The 25,000-nt window shown below is 42.2% G+C and overlaps 1 protein-coding gene across 2 annotated transcripts in view; it reads right to left on the bottom strand.

Annotated features, from left to right (window-relative positions):
* Positions 1-4,108: 4,108 nt before the first annotated feature.
* Positions 4,109-25,000, bottom strand: part of samd7 (sterile alpha motif domain containing 7) — a 53,391-nt gene continuing 32,499 nt past the window's right edge. The window contains exons 2-9 of one of the 2 annotated variants that reach the window (XM_061978800.1): positions 19,665-19,809; positions 19,455-19,578; positions 19,266-19,381; positions 14,359-14,440; positions 7,451-8,112; positions 7,265-7,380; positions 7,079-7,189; positions 4,109-4,663 (exon numbers count right to left, since the gene is read on the bottom strand). In XM_061978800.1, coding sequence (XP_061834784.1) covers positions 4,415-4,663; positions 7,079-7,189; positions 7,265-7,380; positions 7,451-8,112; positions 14,359-14,440; positions 19,266-19,381; positions 19,455-19,578; positions 19,665-19,767 — 1,563 coding nt within the window. In that variant the 5' untranslated portion in view covers positions 19,768-19,809 and the 3' untranslated portion in view covers positions 4,109-4,414. Of the gene's footprint in view, positions 4,664-7,078; positions 7,190-7,264; positions 7,381-7,450; positions 8,113-14,358; positions 14,441-19,265; positions 19,382-19,454; positions 19,582-19,664; positions 19,810-25,000 lie in introns of both variants that reach the window. The other variant, XM_061978799.1, reaches the window with a different exon arrangement.

Here is a 25,000-nt window from a genome sequence, read left to right on the forward strand (position 1 = left end):
AAGAGTCATGATACGGGAAGGGAGGGGGCGCACCGTGCGGGGTGGAGGAGGGGGGGGGGCGTAATGTTGTAACAAATAATATTTCTATTAAATAGGCTTTACTTTGCATTTTAATTAACGTGGGATTATTTTTTGTATTTAGAAATAATAGTATCAACTTTTTTTTTTTTTTTTTTTCTCCAACATTTGTGGCACTGGCGTGGCGCCCCCTGATGGACGGCGCCCTTAGCATTTGCCTATACGGCCTATGCCACGGGCCGGCCCTGCATCCATCCATCCATCTTCTTCCGCTTATCCGAGGTCGGGTCGCGGGGGCAGCAGCCTAAGTAGGGAAGCCCAGACTTTCCCTCCCCAGCCACTTCGTCCAGCTCTTCCCGGGGGACCCCGAGGCGTTCCCAGGCCAGCCGGGAGACATAGTCTTCCCAACGTGTCCTGGGTCTTCCCTGTGGCCTCCTACCGGTTGGACGTGCCCTAAACACCTCCCGAAGGAGGCGTTCGGGTGGCATCCTGACCAGATGCCCGAACCACGTCATCTGGCTCCTCTCCATGTGGAGGAGCAGCGGCTTTACTTGGAGTTCCCCCCGGATGGCAGAGTTTCTCACCCTATCTCTAAGCAAGAGACCCGCCACCCGGCGAAGGAAACTCATTTTGGCCGCTTGTACCCGTGATCTTGTCCTTTCGGTTACAACCCAGAGCTCATGACCATAGGTGAGGATGGGAACGTAGATCGACCGGTAAATTGAGAGCTTTGCCTTCCGGCTCAGCTCCTTCTTCACCACAACGGATCGATACAGCGTCCGCATTACTGAAGACGCCGCACCGATCCGCCTGTCGATCTCACGATCCACTCTTCCCTCACTCGTGAACAAGACTCCTAGGTACTTGAACTCCTCCACTCGGGGCAAGATCTCCTCCCAAACTTGGAGATGACACTCCACCCTTTTCCGGGCGAGAACCATGGACTCGGACTTGGAGGTGCTGATTCTCATCCCAGTCGCTTCACACTCGGCTGCGAACCGATCCAGTGAGAGCTGAAGATCCTGGCTAGATGAAGCCATCAGGACCACATCATCTGCAAAAAGCAGAGACCTAATCCTGCAGCCACCAAACCAGATCCCCTCAACGCCCTGACTGCGCCTAGAAATTCTGTCCATAAAAGTTATGAACAGAATCGGTGACCTACTTTGTTTTAGCAATCAACCACTCCCATGAATTGATTAACGTTGATTAAAGTTGAAAAACGTATTCGGGTGTAACCATTTAGTGGTCAATTGTACGGAATATGTACTGTACTGTGCAATCTACTAATAAACGTTTCAATCAATCAATCAATCAATCAATCAAGTGTGCCGTGAGGTACAGTCTGGTACGTGTGCCGTGGGAGATTATCTAATTTCACCTATTTGGGTTAAAACATTTTTGCAAAGCAGTAATTATAGTCTGCAAATGATGTGTTGTTGTTGAGTGTCGGTGCTGTCTAGAGCTCCGCAGAGTAACTGAGTAATACTCTTCCATATCAGTAGGTGGCAGCAGGTAGCTAATTGCTTTGTAGATGTCGGAAACAGCAGGTAAAAAGGTGTCTTATGCTTAAACCAAAAATAAACAAAAGGTGAGTGCCCCTAAGAAAAGGCATTGAAGCTTAGGGAAGGCTATGCAGAACCAAACTAAAACTGAACTGGCTGCAAAGTAGTAGTAGTAGTAGTAATACTGCCTTCTACTGTACATGCATATGTGACAATAACATCTAGGGCTTTTAGAGAGTGCAGTGCACAACTGTGCACACAACAAGGAGACGAAGCAGGACAATACTGCCTTCTACTGTACATGCATATGTGACAATAACATCTAGGGCTTTTAGAGAGTGCAGTGCACAACTGTGCACACAACAAGGAGACGAAGCAGAAAAACGAGGAAGATTCAGCCATGGCGACGCCGACAACGAGTAAGATGAAGAAATATGCTTGCAAGTTCCAAGCCGCAGCTGCGATTGGACCTGGATAGCATCCGGGAAGAAGTAGTGCTTGGCAGTGAAGATATTCCTCAGGAAGCAAAGATTGACCGGTTATTTATATATATATATATATATATACAGGTAAAAGCCAGTAAATTAGAATATTTTGAAAAACTTGATTTATTTCAGTAATTGCATTAAAAAGGTGTAACTTGTACATTATATTTATTCATTGCACACAGACTGATGCATTCAAATGTTTATTTCATTTAATTTTGATGATTTGAAGTGGCAACAAATGAAAATCCAAAATTCCGTGTGTCACAAAATTAGAATATTACTTAAGGCTAATACAAAAAAGGGATTTTTAGAAATGTTGGCCATGTCATCTGCTGGTGTCGGTCCACTCTGTTTCCTGAGATCCAGGGTCAACGCAGCCGTCTACCAGCAAGTTTTAGAGCACTTCATGCTTCCTGCTGCTGACCTGCTCTATGGAGATGGAGATTTCAAGTTCCAACAGGACTTGGCGCCTGCACACAGCGCAAAATCTACCCGTGCCTGGTTTACAGACCATGGTATTTCTGTTCTAAATTGGCCCGCCAACTCCCCTGACCTTAGCCCCATAGAAAATCTGTGGGGTATTGTGAAAAGGAAGATGCAGAATGCCAGACCCAAAAACGCAGAAGAGTTGAAGGCCACTATCAGAGCAACCTGGGCTCTCATAACACCTGAGCAGTGCCAGAAACTCATCGACTCCATGCCACGCCGCATTAACGCAGTAATTGAGGCAAAAGGAGCTCCAACCAAGTATTGAGTATTGTACATGCTCATATTTTTCATTTTCATACTTTTCAGTTGGCCAACATTTCTAAAAATCTCTTTTTTGTATTAGCCTTAAGTAATATTCTAATTTTGTGACACACGGAATTTTGGGGGCTTCACGGTGGCAGAGGGGTTAGTGCATCTGCCTCACAATACGAAGGTCCTGAGTAGTCTTGGGTTCAATCCCGGGCTCGGGTTCTTTCTGTGTGGAGTTTGCATGTTCTCCCCGTGACTGCGTGGGTTCCCTCCAGGTACTCCGGCTTCCTCCCACCTCCAAAGACATGCACCTGGGGATAAGTTGATTGGCAACACTAAATTGGCCCTAGTGTGTGGATGTGAGTGTGAATGTTGTCTGTCTATCTGTGTTGGCCCTGCGATGAGGTGGCGACTTGTCCAGGGTGTACACCGCCTTCCGCCCGATTGTAGCTGAGATAGGCTCCATCGCCCCCCGCGACCCCAAAGGGAATAAGCGGTAGAAAATGGATGGATGGACGGAATTTTGGATTTTCATTTGTTGCCACTTCAAATCATCAAAATTAAATGAAATAAACATTTGAATGCATCAGTCTGTGTGCAATGAATAAATATAATGTACAAGTTACACCTTTTGAATGCAATTACTGAAATAAATCAAGTTTTTCAAAATATTCTAATTTACTGGCTTTTACCTGTATATATATATGTAATAAAATAAATATATATATATATAGCTAGAATTCACTGAAAGTCAAGTATTACTTATATATATATATATATATACATATATATATATATATATATATAATAAAATAAATACATATATATATATATATATAGCTAGAATTACATTAAATATATATATATATATATATATATATATATATATAACAAATATATATATATAGCTAGAATTCACTGAAAGTCAAGTATTACTTATATATGTATATACACATATATATATATATATATATATATATATATATATACATATATATATATATATATATATAATAAAATAAATATATATATATATATAGCTAGAATTACATTAAATATATATTTATGTATATATATATATGAAATACTTGACTTGGTGAATTATAGCTGTAAATATACTCCTCCCCTCTTAGCCACGCCCCCAACAACGCCCCGCCCCACCCCCGACCACGCCCCCCCACCCCCCGAAATCGGAGGTCTCAAGGTTGGCAAGTATGCCTGACAAGCATAATGACAACATAGTTCGGTGTGCCATAAATACGTATACAATTAGTTAAGTCAATAATTAAAACATGAACTACTAGATTTTTCAATAATTATTTTAATGTCACTTTAATTCAAACGGTGTAATTATTTTTATTTTTGGTGTACAGCGTTAGAGGCTGTTATTGCGTCGCATGCAAGTCCATAGTAGGCGAGCTGCGACTTCCAGCATGAAAAAGGAAAATGTAAACACAGTTTACACTTTAAATAATAATAATAAATACAAGTCATGTGAAAATAGTGATAAAACATGTTCATATTGAGAGGTACATCACAGTGTAAGCACCTAAACTCCTTTTACTGTATTTATGAAATGCATTACAACAGTTTCCATTCCTAAAACCAATAAGAATACTTGTGTATGTACAAAAAGTACAATAAAATAGAGTTAGTGTACATCGTTCATTGGGCGACAGGTGCCACTGCCTCCATGCTGGCAGAGAGAGGTGAACTGTTGTCCGTCTCGTGAAGGTGCTCGCTGGCTTTTAGGACGTCCCCTGAAGGACTCGCCATCATCTCCTCGCTGTTGCAGTTGACGGGGGAGCCCATCTCGGACGAGTGGTCGCCGGGCTTGTCGGGGGCCGTCTGCAGGGCGGCGGCAGGGAGCGGGAGGTTGATCATGTACAGCATGCCGCCCATGCGTCGGGACACCTATTGTTTGGAGACACTTGCTTCAATTATTCACAACTAAGTCAGTGTTTTTCAACCTTTTTTGAGCCAAGGCACATTTTTTTCATTAAAAAGAATACGGAGGCACACCACCAGCAAAGTGAAGTGAATTATATTTATATAGCGCTTTTTCTCTAGTGACTCAAAGCGCTTTACATAGTGAAACCCAATATTTAAGTTACATATAAACCAGTGTGGGTGGCACTGGGAGCAGGTGGGTAAAGTGTCTTGCCCAAGGACACAGCGGAAGTAACTAGGATGGCGGAAGCGGAGATCGAACCTGCAACCCTCAGGTTGATGGCACGGCCACTCTACCAACCGAGCTATACCGCCCCACAGAACTTTCCTCCAGAAGGTCTTATCTTTGTCCATGTGATGTCAGATGAAACCAAAATGGAGCTGTTTGGCCACAATACCCAGCAATATGTTTGGAGGAGAAAAGGTGAGGCCTTTAATCCCAGGAACACCATTCCTACCGCAAGCATGGTGGTGGTAGTATTATGATCTGGGCCTGTTTTGCTGCCAATGGAACTGCTGCTTTAAATGGGACAATGAAAAAGGAGGATTACCTCCAAATTCTTCAGGACAAGCTAAAATCCTCCACACGACACCTCCGCTTAGGACAAACTAACCTCCTCCAACCTCCGAGGACACAGCTACGAACAATGGGAGACCGGGCTTTCTGCTACGCCGCTCCCAGTCTGTGGAACGCTCTCCCTGACCACCTGAGGGTACCACAGACTGTGGATGCTTTTAAAAAAGGCTTAAAAACCCTTCTTTTTTTTTTTAAAAAGTCTTTTTTTATTAGATGTATGCGTGCTAGTTCTAGTTTTTTTTTTTTAATTTTTAAATGATTTTCCAATTTTTTTAATTTTTTAAAAATGTTTTTAAATGTTTTTTTTTGTTTTGTTTTGTTTTGTTTAATTTTTAACTTTAAAAAATAAAAATAAAAGATTTTCAAGGTAAATAATTTTTTTCAAGGTAAAATTGTTTTTTTCAAGGTTAAAAATGATTTTCAAGGTAAATTTTTTTTTTCAAGGTAAAATTTTTTTTTCAAGGTAAAATGTTTTTTTAAGGTAAAAAATTATTTTCAATGTAAAAAAAAATTTTCAAGGTAAATTTTTTTTTCAAGGTTAAAAATGATTTTCAAGGTAAACAAATGATTTTCAAGGTAAAAAAAAATTTTCAAGGTAAAATTTTTTTTCAAGGTAAATTCTTTTTTCAAGGTAAAAAATGATTTTCAAGGTAAAAATTTTTTTTCAAGGTAACATTTTTTTTTCAAGGTTAAAAATTATTTTCAAGGTAAAAAATGATTTTCAAGGTAAAAAACAATTTTCAAGGTAAAAACAATTTTCAAGGTAAAATTTTTTTTTCAAGTAAAATTTTTTTTTTAAAGTAACATTTTTTTTTCAAGGTAAAAAATGATTTTCAAGGTAAAAAAAAATTTTCAAGGTAAAATATTTTTTTCAAGGAAAATTTTTTTTTTTCAAGGTAAAAAATGATTTTCAAGGTAAAAAACATTTTTCAAGGTAAATTTTTTTTTTCAAGGTTAAAAATGATTTTCAAGGTTAAAAATGATTTTCAAGGTAAAAAATGATTTTCAAGGTAAAAAAAATTTTCAAGGTAAAATTTTTTTTCACGGTAAAATGTTTTTTCAAGGTAAAAAATGATTTTCAAGGTAAAAAAAAATTTTCAAGGTACATTTTTTTTTCAAGGTCAAATGTTTTTTTCAAGGTAAAAAATGATTTTCAAGGTAAAATGTTTTTTTCAAGGTAAAATGTTTTTTTCAAGGTAAAAATGATTTTTAAGGTAAAAAAAATTTTTCAAGGTAAATTTTTTTGTCAAGGTTAAAAATGATTTTCAAGGTTAAAAATGATTTTCAAGGTAAAAAATAATTTTCAAGGTAAAAAAAAATTTTCAAGGTAAAATTTTTTTTTCAAGGTTAAAAATGCTTTTCAAGGTAAACAAATGATTTTCAAGGTAAAAAAAAATTTTCAAGGTAAATTTTTTTTTCAAGGTAAAATGTTTTTTTCAAGGTAAAAAATTATTTTCAAGGTAAAAAAAAATTTTCAAGGTACATTTTTTTTTCAAGGTCAAATGTTTTTTTCAAGGTAAAAAATGATTTTCAAGGTAATAATTTTTTTTCAAGGTAAATTTCTTTTTCAAGGTTAAAAATGATTTTCAAGGTTAAAAATGATTTTCAAGTTACATTTATTTATTTATTTAATACACTGTAGCACTTTGAGGTTGTTTGCTCAATGTAAAGTGCAAAAATCATCATCATCATCCAAAAAAAAAAAAAATTAAAGTTTTTTTTACTGAATATTTTAATGTTTTATTTGATTGAATCCTATTTTATTGGAGTTATTCAGGTTGGTGAAATTGGATGTCATTTACCTGTGAGCGTATCTTGAGGGCGGGCCCCAACTTGAGGCCCAGCGTGTCCAGCAGGTGTTCCTCCGACAGGAGGGGCAGCGTCTCGCCGTCGATCATGTGATCCTTAAACGTCTGCACAGTCAAATGAGCTCAGGTGAGCAGCGTGACAAACGCCAGCAGAGAGAAAGAACGGGGGTCGGCGCCCACCTGAGCATATTCGGAACACGTGGGGATGCTGTTGATGAAGTTGTACACGTCGTTAACGCTCCACTTCCTGATGTCCTCCGACGCCTCATTGCCGTTTAGAAAGAGACTGCGCGGACCTGAAGATGGAAAAGTTGCATGAATCATGTGGTGAAAATAAAAAAAGAGAGGGTTGAGAAATGAAGGTACCAGGTGGTGGCAGGACAGGAAACATGTAAGGCATGCCAGCTGACGGGTACATGAACTTGTCCTGGAATGTTCCACTGTCCTTGTCGCTGCCTCCACTGGCGCTCACATCCTGGCACCGGTCTGTGGCACCGCCGCAGGTCTTAGGAAGCCCCGCCTCCCCTTCTTTGTAGCTTTTCCTGCTGCCTTCAGCCATGTCAGAGTCTACTTTAGCCTGATGATGATGATGATGATGATGATGCACCTTGCTGGGGGGGCCATCGTCTCCGGCGTCCCCCTTCACCTCCACCTCCTTGTCCTCCCCGCCGGACGCGGCCCCCGGGCTCTGCTCCACACTCTTGTCCTCAGCGGGGCCCTTGGTGTTGCCGGCGGCGGGGTTGTCGGCGCTTTTGTGAGCCGCGGGCCTCCTGCCCACCCGGCGGCCCCGCTCCCTGTGCAGCGTGCCGATGGGCGGGTACGGGCTGGCCGCCATCAGGATGCTGCCGGAGTGGAGGTCATCCAGGGTGGGGCGGTGGACGAAGACGTCGTGGCCCTCGGGCATGCGCTGGCGTGCTCTGAAGGCCATCGGGTTGGACGGGTAGGACATGGGCGTGTCCATGCCCATCAAACCCTTTTGGTGGGCGTTCTCCAGCTCTTTCTGGTGCAGGATGGCGTTCATCTCCATTCTGGAGAGAAGTATAAGTTCACCTTTAAAAGGGTGCAGCCATGTTTAGATTGTATTCTTTTTTTTTCATTTTTTATTATCTTCAAGTCATTTTGGTTGCGTCAAATCAGTGTTTTTCAACCTTTTTTGAGCCAAGGCACATTTTTTTGCGTTGAAAAAATGCGGAGGCACACCACCAGCAGACATCATTAAAAAAACGAAACTCAGTTGACAGTCAAAGTGCTTTGAGTACCTTGAAGGTAGAAAAGCGCTATACAAGCATACTTGCCAAACTTGAGACCTCCGATTTCGGGAGGTGTGTGTTGGGGGGGTCGTGGGGGCGTGGTTGGGGGGCGTGGTTACGAGGGGAGGAGTATATTTACAGCTAGAATTCACCAAGTCAAGTATTTCATATATATATATATATATATATATATATATATATATATATATATATATATATATATATATATATATGACATATATATATATATATATGAAATACTATATATATATATATATATATATATGAAATATATATATATATATATGAAATACTTGACTTGGTGAATTCTAGCTGTAAATATACTCCTCCCCTCGTAACCACGCCCCCCAACCACGCCCCCACGACCCCCCCAACACACACCTCCCGAAATCGGAGGTCTCCAAAAAAATTTTCAAGGTAAATTTTTTTTTCAAGGTAAAAAATGATTTTCAAGGTAAAAAAAATTTTTCAAGGTAAAATTTTTTTTTCAAGGTTAAAAATGATTTTCAAGGTAAAAAATGATTTTCAAGGTAAAAAAAAATTTTCAAGGTAAAATTTATTTTTCAAGTTAAAATTTTTTTTAAGGTAACATTTTTTTTTCAAGGTAAACAATGATTTTCAAGGTAAAAATTTTTTTTCAAGGTAAAATGTTTTTTTCAAGGTAAAATGTTTTTTTCAAGGTAAAAAATTATTTTCAAGGTAAAAAACATTTTTCAAGGTAAATTTTTTTTTTCAAGGTTAAAAATGATTTTCAAGGTTAAAAATGATTTTCAAGGTAAAAAATGATTTTCAAGGTAAAAAAAAATTTTCAAGGTAAATTTTTTTTTTCAAGGTTAAAAATGATTTTCAAGGTAAAAAATTATTTTCAAGGTAAAAAAAAATTTTCAAGGTAAAATTTTTTTTTCAAGTTAAATTTTTTTTTTAAGGTAACATTTTTTTTTCAAGGTAAAAAATGATTTTCAAGGTAAAACAAATTTTTCAAGGTAAAATGTTTTTTTCAAGGTAAATTTTTTTTTTCAAGGTAAAAAATGATTTTCAAGGTAAAAAATGAGTTTCAAGGTAAAAAACATTTTTCAAGGTAAATGTTTTTTTTTCAAGGTTAAAAATGATTTTCAAGGTTAAAAATGGTTTTCAAGGTAAACATTTTTTTTCAAGGTAAAATGTTTTTTTCAAGGTACATTTTTTTTTTTCAAGGTAAAAAATGATTTTCAAGGTAAAAAATGAGTTTCAAGGTAAAAAACATTTTTCAAGGTACATTTTTTTTTTCAAGGTTAAAAATGATTTTCAAGGTTAAAAATGGTTTTCAAGGTAAAAAATTATTTTCAAGGTAAAAAAAATTTTTCAAGGTAATTTTTTTTTTTCAAGGTTGAAAATGGTTTTCAAGGTAAACAAATGATTTTCAAGGTAAAAAAAAATGTTCAAGATAAATAGAAAATGTATGGATGGATATATATATATAGCTACAATTCACTGAAAGTCAAGTATTTCTTATATATATATATATATATATATATATATATATATATATATATATATATATATATATATATAAGAAATACTTGACTTTCAGTGAATTGTAGCTATATATATATATATCCATCCATACATTTTCTACCGCCTATTCCCTGCGGGGTCGCAGGGGGTGCTGGAGCCTATCTCAGCTACAATCGGGCGGAAGGCGGGGTACACCCTGGACAAGACACCCTCTCTGATGATGCATTCTGCTTCGTCTCCTTGTGTGCGCAGTTGTGCACTGCACTCTCTAAAAGCTCTAGATGTTAATGTCACATATGCATGTACAGTAAATGGCAGTATTGTCCTGTTTAAGAGTGTCACAACATTGCTGTTTACGGCAGACAAACTGCTTTACGGTAGACGAAAACGTGACTGCTGTTGTCGTGTGTTGTTGCCGCGCTGGGAGGACGTTAATGAAACTGCCTAACAATAAACACACATAAGAAACCAAGAACTCGCCCTCCATCATTCTACAGTTATAACGTGATCGGGAAGGCACGCTGTTTATATTGTGGGAAAGCGGACGTGAAAACAGGCTGTCGACGCGTCACTCAGGTACGCCTGAATTTCGGGAGATTTTCGGGAGAAAATTTGTCCCGGTAGGCTTTCGGGAGAGGCGCTGAATTTCGGGAGTCTCCCGGAAAATCCGGGAGGATTGGCAAGTAGGTATACAAGTTTAACCCATTTTACCATCCCATAGGCTGCATTGTAAGTAGAATTTTGCTACCATTTATTTATGAGTTAGAATGCATAAAACAAAAGGAAAACATATGTGTGCTTGTCTTACACAAGGATTGTAAATGATAGGCAAAATTCCAAAAAAGTGCAGCTCCCCCTTCAGGCTAAATGGAGGAACATTATTAGATATTTAAAAAAATTAATATTATCTGGATAAATTCACCTGTGTTTTTCAACCACTGTGCCGTGAGATACAGTCTGGTGTGCCGTGTGAGATTATGTAGTTTTACCTATTTGGGTTAAAAATATTTTTTGCAAAGCAGTAATTATAGTCTGCAAATGATGTGTTGTTGTTGAGTGTCGGTGCTGTCTAGAGCTCGGCAGAGTAACCGTGTAATACTCTTCCATATCAGTAGGTGGCAGCAGGTAGCTAATTGCTTTGTAGATGTCGGGAACAGCGGGAGGCAGTGTGCAGGTAAAAAGGTGTCTAATGCTTAAACCAAAAATAAACAAAAGGTGAGTGCCCCTAAGAAAAGGCATTGAAGCTTAGGGAAGGCTATGTAGAACGAAACTAAAACTGAACTGCCTGCAAAGTAAACAAAAACAGAATGCTGGACGACAGCAAAGACTTACTGTGGAGCAAAGACGGCGTCCACAAAGTACATCCGAACATGACATGACAATCAACAATGTCCCCACAAAGAAGGATAAAAACAACTGAAATATTCTTGATTGCTAAAACAAAGTAGATGCGAGAAATATCGCTCAAAGGAAAACATGAAACTGCTACAGGAAAATACCAAAAAAAGAGAAAAAGCCATTAAAATAGGAGCGCAAGACAAGAAGTAAAACACTACACACAGGAAAACAGCAATAAAGTCCAAATAAGTCAGGGTGTGATGTGACAGGTGGTGACAGTACACCTACATTGAGACAAGAGCTATATTGATGCATGCTTGGTTATGCTTTAAAGTCATATCCGACTTTTTACTGTCAACTGAGTTTCGTTTTTTTAATGATGTCTGCTGGTGGTGTGCCACTGCATTTTTTCAACGCAAAAAATGTGCCATGGCTTAAAAAAGGTTGAAAAACACTGTTTTAGGGCATAGGAAGTGTTAACATGTATGTGTGAAAGGGCTTATAAAGAATTTAAAAGCATATTTTGTTAATACAAATCATAGAACTAATAGCATCCCGACTTTAAAGAAGTTCACCTAACCTGAGGAGTAACTCACGGGAGAACCGAGGGAAAACTGACATTTCAAGGGGAAAACAATCATAATCATTTATTTAAAATATTAATTATCCATCCATCCATCCATCTTCTTGCGCTTATCCGAGGTCGGGTCGCGGGGGCAGCAGCCTAAGCAGGGAAGCCCGGACTTCCCTCTCCCCAGCCACTTCGTCCAGCTCTTCCTGTGGGACCCCGAGGCGTTCCCAGGCCAGCCGGGAGACATAGTCTTCCCAACGTGTCCTGGGTCTTCCCCGCGGCCTCCTACCGGTCGGACGTGCCCTAAACACCTCCCTAGGGAGGCGTTCGGGTGGCATCCTGACCAGATGCCCGAACCACCTCATCTGGCTCCTCTCGATGTGGAGGAGCAGCGGCTTTACTTTGAGCTCCTCCCGGATGGCAGAGCTTCTCACCCTATCTCTAAGGGAGAGCCCCGCCACCCGGCGGAGGAAACTCATTTCGGCCGCTTGTACCCGTGATCTTGTCCTTTCGGTCATAACCCAAAGCTCATGACCATAGGTGAGGATGGGAACGTAGATCGACCGGTAAATTGAGAGCTTTGCCTTCCGGCTCAGCTCCTTCTTCACCACAACGGATCGACACAGCGTCCGCATTACTGAAGACGCCGCACCGATCCGCCTGTCGATCTCACGATCCACTCTTCCCTCACTCGTGAACAAGACTCCGAGGTACTTGAACTCCTCCACGTGGGGAAAGATCTCCTCCCCAACCCGGAGATGGCACTCCACCCTTTTCCGGGCAAGAACCATGGACTCGGACTTGGAGGTGCTGATTCTCATCCCAGTCGCTTCACACTCGGCTGCGAACCGATCCAGCGAGAGCTGAAGATCCTGGCCAGATGAAGCCATCAGGACCACATCATCTGCAAAAAGCAGAGACCTAATCCTGCAGCCACCAAACCAGATCCCCTCAACGCCTTGACTGCGCCTAGAAATTCTGTCCATAAAAGTTATGAACAGAATCGGTGACAAAGGGCAGCCTTGGCGGAGTCCAACCCTCACTGGAAACGTGTCCGACTTACTACCGGCAATGCGGACCAAGCTCTGGCACTGAGCATACAGGGAGCGGACTGCCACAATCAGACAGTCCGATACCCCATACTCCCTGAGCACTCCCCACAGGACTTCCCGAGGGACATGGTCGAATGCCTTCTCCAAGTCCACAAAACACATGTAGACTGGTTGGGCAAACTCCCATGCACCCTCAAGGACCCTGCCGAGAGTATAGAGCTGGTCCACAGTTCCACGACCAGGACGAAAACCACACTGTTCCTCCTGAATCCGAGGTTCGACTATCCGGCGTAGCCTCCTCTCCAGTACACCTGAATAGACCTTACCGGGAAGGCTGAGGAGTGTGATCCCACGATAGTTAGAACACACCCTCCGGTTCCCCTTCTTAAAGAGAGGAACCACCACCCCGGTCTGCCAATCCAGTGGTACCGCCCCCGATGTCCACGCGATGCTGCAGAGTCTTGTCAACCAAGACAGCCCCACAGCATCCAGAGCCTTAAGGAACTCCGGGCGGATCTCATCCACCCCCGGGGCCTTGCCACCGAGGAGCTTTTTAACTACCTCAGCAACCTCAGCCCCAGAAATAGGAGAGCCCACCACAGACTCCCCAGGCACTGCTTCCTCATAGGAAGACGTGTTGGTGGGATTGAGGAGGTCTTCGAAGTATTCCCTCCACCGATCCACAACATCCGCAGTCGAGGTCAGCAGAACACCATCCTCGCCATACACGGTGTTGATAGTGCACTGCTTCCCCTTCCTGAGGCGGCGGATGGTGGTCCAGAATTGCTTCGAAGCCGTCCGGAAGTCGTTTTCCATGGTCTCACCGAACTCCTCCCATGTCCGAGTTTTTGCCTCTGCGACCGCTGAAGCCGCACACCGCTTGGCCTGTCGGTACTTGTCCACTGCCTCAGGAGTCCTATGAGCCAAAAGAACCCGATAGGACTCCTTCTTCAGCTTGACGGCATCCCTCACCGCCGGTGTCCACCAACGGGTTCTAGGATTACCGCCACGACAGGCACCAACTACCTTGCGGCCACAGCTCCAATCAGCCGCCTCGACAATAGAGGCGCGGAACATGGTAATAATAATAATAATAATAATAATGGAAAATGGGTTATACTTGCATAGCGCTTTTCTACCTTCAAGGTACTCAAAGCGCTTTGACACTATTTCCACATTCACCCATTCATTCACACACTGATGGCGGGAGCAAGGCCCTAACCACGACCCATCAGGAGCAAGACTGAAGTGTCTTGCTCAAGGACACGACGAACGTGGCTAGGTTGGTAGAAGGTGGGGATTGAACCAGGAACCCTCAGGCTGCTGGCACGGCCACTCTCCCACTTGCACCACAGCTTCCCCATGTTATCAAATCATTGAAAAATGCAACTAATATGATGTATTTCTCAGTTTAAGTATTTCTAAAATATTGATTCGTTTAAAGTGCAAAGAAATATTGATATTTCTAGGTTTTTTAAAATTTTTTATGGCTTTTGAGAAGCTGCCATTTTTAGTTGCATGTCTTTTGATGCTGATGACGCAACTGACCTGGCCATGTTTTGCTTGTGAATGAGCTCCTGTCGCCGGGCAACCGTCTCCATGGGCTCTGAGGGCAGAAAGCCATAGCCGGCTGAGGAGGAAAGAAGAGAAAACATGACGCACACCTCAAAAATCACAAAAGTGAAATCTAAGTAAGTTGAAATGTGTCAAATGAGGGTGATATTTGCTTATTTTCTGTCTGATAAGATAATTCTTCTCACTAAGCAGATTTTATGGTAGAATGTTTTACTTGTTTTAAGTGTTTTGGTCCTAAATGATCTCAGCAGTGACGTGCGGTGAGGTTGATGGCTGGTGAGGCACTGACTTCATCACAGTCAGATTTACAAACATATGAACCCTAAAGAGTATCTTATTCACCATTTGATTGGCAGCAGTTAACGGGTTATGTTTAAAAGCTCATACCAGCATTCTTCCCTGCTTGGCACTCAGCATCAAGGGTTGGAATTGGGGATTAAATCACCAAAAATTATTCCCGGGCGTGGCGCCGCTGCTGCCCACTGCTCCCCTCACCTCCCAGGGCGTGATCAAGGGTGATGGGTCAAATGCAGAGGACAAATTTCATTACACCTAGTGTGTGTGTGACAATCATTGGTACTTTAACTTAACTTTAACTTTACACATACAAACTGTAGCACACAAAAAAGCACATTTAATTAAAAAAACGTTATTATGGTCTTACCTTTACTTAGAAATTAAGTCCATGCGCCGCAACTAAAGCCCTCACTTAAACTTTCCACGTGCAAGATTGAATCTATTTAAAAAAGTGTAACCGAGGGTTTATAAATGTCGCCTATACTGTATGAAACTACAAAATAACAAACACGGAGGCTCCAGTTTACACGAGGACCACTTTATTTACCTTCTTTCAAAAACCTCCGCAACGTGACATCACTTCCGCTCTTAGCGCCTTCAAAATAAGAGCTCAAGGCATATACTGTATAACAGCGCATGACAGGAACTTAACATCACAAAGAGGAAAGCCCATGAAAATAGGTTACAAAAGTTATTTAATAAGAAGCCAAAAAGTGCAAAAACTATAATGTTCGTGTTGGAGGAGTTGTGAAGTAGGTACACCTGCAGTCTGCAGGTGTATCTAATGTTGTGTCCCTGCAGTCATTCACAACTCCTCCAACACCAACATTATTGTTTTTGCACTTTTTGGCTTCTTATGAAATAATTTTTAAAAATAGATTAAATCTTGCACGTGGACAGTTTAAGTGTGGGCTTTAGTTGATATAACAATTCTACGGCGGAGGTGCAGGAGGCGAGCCTCAGCCAGTGCGTCTTTTGCAGCCGTTTTAAGATAGCTCAGCACAAGAGATACTTTACACACATACAGTTGTTGACAAAATACACTGTACATTATATACCTCAGCTAACTAAACTATGGAAATGTATAATATAGTTCATATAGCAATACAGTCTCACTGCAAAGCAAGCCAGCAGTTAGCCGAGTGATTGCGCAATCTATGTTGCGGCACTGAGTGACGTGCCTCAACTGGCTGCTGTTCACCGCACCGTCTCTTCTCAGTATTTGAACGGCAAATGTGAAAATTCAGCGATTTTGAATAAAAATAATCTAAAACTGGTGAAGTTAAATGGAAAATAACTTTATAGTATAATCACTGGATACATATAACAATTACTTTTTTTTTTTTCTTTTTACATTTTTTTTCTTTCCATGATGGCAGGTGAGGCCCTGCCTCACCTGCCTCTACTGACCGCACGTCACTGGATCTCAGTAAGATATTACAGTATGTTGCTGAGATTTGATGACCTATATTGAGTAAAACATGCTTGAAACTAGAATATCAACTGTTGCAAAGCTGTGTCATCAACACTCACAAGTAGAAAACTACTTTTTTAAAGTCATCATTTCTTACTTCAAGCATGAAATAAAAAATCCTGACTTTGACACAATTGTGTCTCATAATTAAAACAGATGACAGCCAAAATGGACTTTGCTGTTTTATTTTCAATGAAACAATAGAAAATAGGTACTCATATAGTAGTACAGTTGGCACAGTACAGTAAACTGACAGTTAATATTTAAACGTTTAACATGTGACATTTCTAACTATTTTGAACAGAAATAGTTCATGCACATTCAGATAAATTCTTCAAAATTACAATTAAAAATGTTTTGGCCGGGGGCCGGGCTATATATATATATATATATATATATATTAGAGATGCGCGGATAGGCAATTATTTCATCCGCAACCGCATCAGAAAGTCGTCAACCATCCGCCATCCACCCGATCTAACATTTAATCAGAACCGCACCCGCCCGCACCCGCCCGTTGTTATATATCTAATATAGACGATGCAAGGCATTAGTGAGGTTATAAAGCTTTTGCCTGTTAAAGAAAGGAGACTGATCCAATGCAGCACAGACATTCGCGTGCCACGCTGTCACGGCCCAGACGCACACCAGTGCGCAATCATATGGGAGCCGCGCTGAGCGCACCTCCAAGCGCGTCTCGCTGCCGGCGACGGCCGGGTATGGGCCCGACGCTCCAGCGCCATCCATTTTCAGGGCTAGTTGATTCGGCAGGTGGGTTGTCACACACTCCTTAGCGGGTCCGACTTCCATGGCCACCGTCCTGCTGTCTATATCAACCAGGGTGAGCCCCACCCCTTTCGTGAGCGCACTGCGCGCGGAGTGACCCCTGTTACGCGCCCCCGGCAACAGGGGTGGCGGGCAGGTAAGCTGCGCGGGCGGAGCGCGCGGAGTGACCCCTGTTACGAGCCCCCGGCCACGGGGGTGGCGGGCAAGTAAGCTGCTTACCTGCTGCGCGTGACGCCGGCCGCGGCGAAGGCGGACGAGGCGGGGTGTCGGTGCGGTGGTAACCCTGGACGTGCGTCAGGCCCTTCTCGCGGATCGCCTCAGCTACGGCTCCCGGTGGGGCCCTCTCGGGGGAAGGGGCCTCGGTCCCGGACCCCGGCGAGGCGTCCCTTCTCCGCTCCGTAAAAGTGTCCATCTCTTTTTTTTTTTCTTCTTCTGTTGTGGCATATGCAGCAGGTGCCTGCTCGTTTTTCGTATGTGGGTAACAACATTTAACTATGTATATATATTTCCCAATTGGTTTAACTGCCACCCGCCTGAATCTATTTAAAATCTAATTTTTTTAAATTTCAACCGCCCGACCCGACCCGCGGATAAAATCTAATTTTTTTTAATAATCGGACTCCGCGGTTGTGTCCGCAAACCGCGCATCTCTAATATATATATATATATATATATATATATATATATATATATATATATATATATATCTTCCTGGCGCACTAATTGACTGAAAGAGCACGCACTTGGCGCGATGATGTCATGTTATCTATGGAAAAATGCCTTTTTCGACAATATGATTTGCTTGAGCGGCTAGGAGACCCCGAGAGTAACAAGCGGTTGCCTTGTTGCCTTTCCATTAAGAACAATCAATTAGTTTTTAGTATAAGTTTGCTGGTTTCATGAAATGTAATGCCGAGCGCATATCATTATGTCAAGATAATGGCACTACACTCTTAGAAATAAAAGTGCTAAGTAGAACCATATAAGGTTCTTCGGCTCGTCCTCATAGGAGAACCCTTTTTGGATCCAGGTAGAACCGTTTTATAAAGGTTCCACCTGGAACCCTTTTGGAGGGTTCTACCTAGAACTGTGTGTGTAAGGTTCCACCCAGAATCCCCCATGAGAGGTTCTACAAAGAACCCACGCAGGGAGTTCCACTAAGAACCCTTTCATGTTTCTAGGGTTTCATCTAGAACCCACACAGGGAGTTCCACTAAGAACCCTTTCGTATTTCAAGGGTTTCATCTAGAACCCACACAGGGAGTTCCACTAAGAACCCTTTTGTATTTCAAGACTTTCATCTAGAACCCACGCAGGGAGTTCCACTAAGAACCCTTTCGTATTTCAAGGGTTTCATCTAGAACCCACACAGGGAGTTCCACTAAGAACCCTTTCGTTTGTCAAGGGTTTCATCTAGAACCCACACGGAGTTCCACAAAGAACTCTTTCATGTTTCAAGGGTTTCATCTAGACCTGACACAGGGGGTTCTAAAAACATCCCTTTTCAAAGGTTTTCACCGATAACCGTCTTGTCTTCTGAGGGTTCTATAAAGAACCATATTGTATTCTACAGATCAGTTTAGTTCATATTATATTGTGGTCATTTATCATGTTGACATTGAACAAACATTCAAAACATTTGAATGAGAAAAACATTTATTTAAAGATAGGCACCATTATTGGCAAATGTTATCAGGAAGTATGTCCCTGGTGACACAGGATCTTACCCATGCTTTCAACAATCCCTGAAGAACTCTTTCTTCCAAAAACGGTTCTCTGGATCAAAATAGTTCTTACTGGAACCCTTAGTGTTAGTGAGAACCCTTTTAAAACCAATTATTCAGAAAAGGGGTTTTAAAGGGTTCTCTGGATCAAAATGGTTCTTACTGGAACCATTAGCGTTACCAAGAACCCTTGAAAAACCCTTTCTTCGGGAAAGGGTTTTTTAGAAGCAAATGGTTCCAGTTAGAACCTCAGCCCTTGTAGAAGAACCCTTTTAGAACCCTTATTTCTAAGAGTGTAGCATTTACTTCATTTAAGAATATTTTTCAACATATTGAGCAAAAAGGTCTCTTTTTTTTTCCTACCAAGAAAAGTGCACTTGTTATTTGTGAGAATATACTTATTTTAAGGTATTTTTGGGTTCATTGAGGTTAACTAATTTTACTTGTTTTGGAAAGTCTTGACAAGCCGAATTTTCTTGTTCTATTGGCAGATAATTTTGCTTAGTTCAAATAAAATACCCCTCATTTTTGTATTTTTTTTCTTGTTTTTGAACACTGACTTTTTGCAGTGTAAACCGTGTGTATGTGTGTGTGTTTACCTGCTGCTGAAAAGGTTCTTCCTGGGAGCATCGCAGCATGAGGGGGGCCCATGTGAGGTCCCATGTGCATCTGCCTGGCATCAGGGGCCACTATCTCAGCAGGCGGGACCAACTCCCTGAAAAAAAAAAAATTAGTTGTTTCAGTGACAAAAAACATTTTGTTGGTCCAACTCTTAAAAACAAACAAACCTTTCCATGAATCGCGGTTCAAACTGAGCCGGAACCCCCTGTAACCTCTGCTGGCCCTGGGCGAGGATCTGCGGCGCCATGGCCATCTGGTTCCTCATGATCATCTCCTGCCTCTGCCTCAGCTCTGCTGCACACACACGCCAATACAACCATGCAGGAAGCCATTAATACACCATCCTTCCTTCCTTCCTTCCTTCTCGCCGTCCTCACCGCTTGCTGACATGCTGTTAACCAGCCGGTACCAGTGCTTCTCGTCCAGCGCTCCCTGCTCGCCCAGCGCCGTCATCTTCCTCAGCTGCTCACGTGGGGTCATCCTAAGACACCAGCGACCTCCACCAGGATGATGAGTCTGTCACTTAAAGACAAAAGGGGAAGTATGAGGATGCAAAAACTTGCCATGAAATGTCGATGATGCAAATGTTGATGTTTACACGTAAAGAACTGTAAACCAGTACTGTGTACATCAGGGGTGTCAAACGTACGACTCGCCGAATAGGGTTAGGGTTAGGGTTAGGGTTAACCCTAACTCTAACTCTAATCCCAACCCCAACCCAAACCCTAACCCCACCCTAACCCTAACCCTAACCCTAACCAACTCTCTTTCTTTATGCCTAACCCTAATCCTAACCCTAACCCCACCCCAACTCTAGCCCTAACCCTAACCAACTATTTTTCTTTATGCCTAACCCTAACCCCAACCCTAACCCTAACCCCAACACTAACCCTAACCCCACCCTAACCAACTATTTCTTTATGCCTAACCCTAACCCTAATCCTAACCCCACCCCCAACCCTAGCCCTAACCCTAACCAACTCTTTTCTTTATGCCTAACCCTAACCCTAATCCTAATCCTAACCCCAACCCCAACCCTAACCCTAGCCCTAACCCTAACCAACTCTTTTTCTTTATGCCTAACCCTAACCATAATCCTAATCCTAACCCCAACCCCAACCCTAACCCTAGCCATAACCCTAACCAACACTTTTTCTTTATGCCTAACCCTAACCCTAATCCTAACCCTTAATCCTTACTCTAACCCCAACCATAACCCTAACCCTAATCCTAGCCCTAACCCTAACCAACTCTTTTTCTTTATGCCTAACCCTAACCATAATCCTAACCCTAACCCTAACCAACACTTTTCTTTATGCCTAACCCTAACCCAATCCTAATGCTAACCCTAACCCCAACCCTTACCCTAGCCCTAACCCTATCCAACTCCCTTTCTTTATGCCTAACCCTAACCCTAACCATAATCCTAACCCCACCCCCAACCCTAACAAACTATTTTTCTTTATGCCTAACCCTAACCCCAACCCTAACCCTAACCAACTCTTTTTCTTTATGCCTAACCCTAACCCTAATCCTAATCCTAACCCTAACCCTAACCCCAACCCTAACCCTAACCAACACTTTTCTTTATGCCTAACCCTAACCCAATCCTAATGCTAACCCTAACCCCAACCCTTACCCTAGCCCTAACCCTATCCAACTCTCTTTCTTTATGCCTAACCCTAACCATAATCCTAACCCCACCCCCAACCCTAACAAACTATTTTTCTTTATGCCTAACCCTAACCCTAACCCCAACCCCAACGCTAACCCTAACCCTAACCAACTATTTTTCTTTATGCTTAACCCTAACCCTAATCCTAATCCTAACCCCAACCCTAACCCTAACCCCAACCCTAACCCTAACCAACTCTTTTTCTTTATGCCTAACCCTAACCCTAATCCTAATCCTAATCCTAACTCTAACCCTAACCCTAACCCTAACCCCAACCCAACCCTAACCCTAACCCTAGCCCTAACCAACTCTTTTTCTTTATGCCTAACCCTAACCCTAACCCTAATCCTAATCCTAACCCTAATCCTAACTCTAACCCCAACCCAACCCTAACCCTAAACCTAGCCCTAACCCTAGCCAACTTTTTTCTTTATGCCTAACCCTAACCCTAACCCCACCCCAACCCTAGCCCTAACCAACTATTTTTCTTTATGCCTAACCCTAACCCTAACCCCAACACTAACCCTAACCCCACCCTAACCCTAGCCCTAACCAACTATTTATTTATGCCTAACCCTAATCCTAACCCCACCCCCAACCCTAGCCCTAACCCTAACCAACACTTTTCTTTATGCCTAACCCTAATCCTAATCCTAACCCCAACCCTAACCCTAGCCCTAACCCTAACCAACTCTTTTTCTTTATGCCTAACCCTAACCCTAATCCTAATCCTAACCCTAACCCTAACCCTAACCCTAGCCATAACCCTAACCAACACTTTTTCTTTATGCCTAACCCTAACCCTAACCCTTAATCCTTACTCTAACCCCAACCATAACCCTAACCCTAATCCTAGCCCTAACCCTAACCAACTCTTTTTCTTTATGCCTAACCCTAACCATAATCCTAACCCTAACCCTAACCCTAACCAACACTTTTCTTTATGCCTAACCCTAACCCAATCCTAATGCTAACCCTAACCCCAACCCCAGCCCTAACCCTAACCAACTCTCTTTCTTTATGCCTAACCCTAACCCTAACCCTAATCCTAACCCCACCCCCAACCCTAACAAACAATTTTCTTTATGCCTAACCCTAACCCCAACCCCAACCCTAACCCTAACCCCAACCCTAACCCTAACCAACTATTTTTCTTTATGCTTAACCCTAACCCTAATCCTAATCCTAACCCTAACCCCAACCCTAACAAACTATTTTTCTTTATGCCTAACCCTAACCCTAACCCCAACCCCAACGCTAACCCTAACCCTAACCAACTATTTTTCTTTATGCTTAACCCTAACCCTAATCCTAATCCTAACCCCAACCCTAACCCTAACCCCAACCCTAACCCTAACCAACTCTTTTTCTTTATGCCTAACCCTAACCCTAATCCTAATCCTAATCCTAATCCTAACTCTAACCCTAACCCTAACCCCAACCCAACCCTAACCCTAACCCTAGCCCTAACCAACTCTTTTTCTTTATGCCTAACCCTAACCCTAATCCTAATCCTAACCCTAATCCTAACTCTAACCCCAACCCAACCCTAACCCTAAACCTAGCCCTAACCCTAGCCAACTTTTTTTCTTTATGCCTAACCCTAACCCTAACCCCACCCCAACCCTAGCCCTAACCAACTATTTTTCTTTATGCCTAACCCTAACCCTAACCCTAACCCCAACACTAACCCTAACCCCACCCTAACCCTAGCCCTAACCAACTATTTATTTATGCCTAACCCTAACCCTAATCCTAACCCCACCCCCAACCCTAGCCCTAACCCTAACCAACACTTTTCTTTATGCCTAACCCTAATCCTAATCCTAACCCCAACCCTAACCCTAGCCCTAACCCTAACCAACTCTTTTTCTTTATGCCTAACCCTAACCCTAATCCTAATCCTAACCCTAACCCCAACCCTAACCCTAACCCTAGCCATAACCCTAACCAACACTTTTTCTTTATGCCTAACCCTAACCCTAACCCTTAATCCTTACTCTAACCCCAACCATAACCCTAACCCTAATCCTAGCCCTAACCCTAACCAACTCTTTTTCTTTATGCCTAACCCTAACCATAATCCTAACCCTAACCCTAACCCTAACCAACACTTTTCTTTATGCCTAACCCTAACCCAATCCTAATGCTAACCCTAACCCCAACCCCAACCCTAACCCTAGCCCTAACCCTAACCAACTCTCTTTCTTTATGCCTAACCCTAACCCTAACCCTAATCCAACCCCACCCCCAACCCTAACAAACAATTTTCTTTATGCCTAACCCTAACCCCAACCCCAACCCTAACCCTAACCCCAACCCTAACCCTAACCAACTATTTTTCTTTATGATTAACCCTAACCCTAATCCTAATCCTAACCCTAACCCCAACCCTAACCAACTCTTTTTCTTTATGCCTAACCCTAACCCTAATCCTAATCCTAACTCTAACCCCAACCCAACCCTAACCCTAACCAACCCTTTTTCTTTATGCCTAACCCTAACCCTAACCCCAACACTAACCCTAACCCCACCCTAACCCTAGCCCTAACCAACTATTTCTTTATGCCTAACCCTAACCCTAATCCTAACCCCACCCCCAACCCTAGCCCTAACCCTAACCAACTCTTTTCTTTATGCCTAACCCTAACCCTAATCCCAACCCCAACCCTAACCCTAACCAACTCTTTTTCTTTATGCCTAACCCTAACCCTAATCCTAAACCTAAACCTAACCCCAACCCTAACCCTAACCCCAACCCTAACCTTAGCCCTAACCCTAACCAACTATTTTTCTTTATGCCTAACCCTAACCCCAACCCTAACCCTAACCAACTATTTCCTTTATGCCTAACCCTAACCCTAATCCTAATCCTAACCCTAACCCCAACCCTAACCTCAACCCTAACCCTAGCCCTAACCCTAACCAACTCTTTTTCTTTATGCCTAACCCTAACCCTAACCTTAACCCTAACCCTAATCCTAACCCTAACCCTAATCCTAACTCTAACCCCAATCCAACCCTAACCCTAACCCTAACCAACTCTTTTTCTTTATGCCTAACCCTAACCCTAATCCTAACCCTAATCCTAACCCTAACCCCAACCCTAACCCTAACCCTAACCAACTCTTTTTCTTTATGCCTAACCCTAATCCTAACTCTAACCCCAACCCAACCCTAACCCTAACCAACTCTTTTTCTTTATGCCTAACCCTAACCCTAATCCTAACCCTAACCCTAACCCCAACCCTAACCCTAACCAACTCTTTTTCTTTATGCCTAACCCTAATCCTAACTCTAACCCCAACCCCAACCCTAACCCAAACCCTAGCCCTAACACTAACCAACTATTTTTCTTTATGCCTAACCCTAACCATAATCCTAATCCTAACCCCAACTCTAAACCCAACCCTAACCCTAACCCTAACCCTAACCCCAAACCTAACCCTAATCCCAACCCTAACCCTAACCCTGCGGGATGAGTTTGCTAAGTATAAAAATCAGCCAACATTTTTTGAATGAAAGAAACTGCTGTTCTAAATGTGTTTTTCAACCTTTGTTGAGCCAAGGCACATTTTTTGCGTTGAAAAAAATGCAGAGGCACACCACCAGCAGAAATCGTTATAAAACAAAACTCAGTTGACAGTAAAAAGTGGTTGGATATGACTTTAAAGCATAACCAAGCATGCATCACTATAGCTCTTGTCTCAAAGTAGGTGTACTGTCACCACCTGTCACATCACACCCTGACTTATTTGGACTTTATTGCTGTTTTCCTGTGTGTAGTGTTTTACTTCTTGTCTTGCGCTCCTATTTTAATGGCTTTTTCTCTTTTTTTTAGTATTTTCCTCTAGCAGTTTCATGTTTTCCTTTGAGCGATATTTCCCGCATCTACTTTGTTTTAGCAATCAAGAATATTTCAGTTGTTTTTATCCTTCTTTGTGGGGACATTGTTGATTGTCATGTCATGTTCGGATGTACATTGTGGACGCCGTCTTTGCTCCACAGTAAGTCTTTGCTGTCGTCCAGCATTCTGTT

The sequence above is a fragment of the Nerophis lumbriciformis genome, linkage group LG19 (assembly GCF_033978685.3).
Source record: "Nerophis lumbriciformis linkage group LG19, RoL_Nlum_v2.1, whole genome shotgun sequence".
NCBI classification, from domain to species: Eukaryota; Metazoa; Chordata; class Actinopteri; order Syngnathiformes; family Syngnathidae; genus Nerophis; species Nerophis lumbriciformis.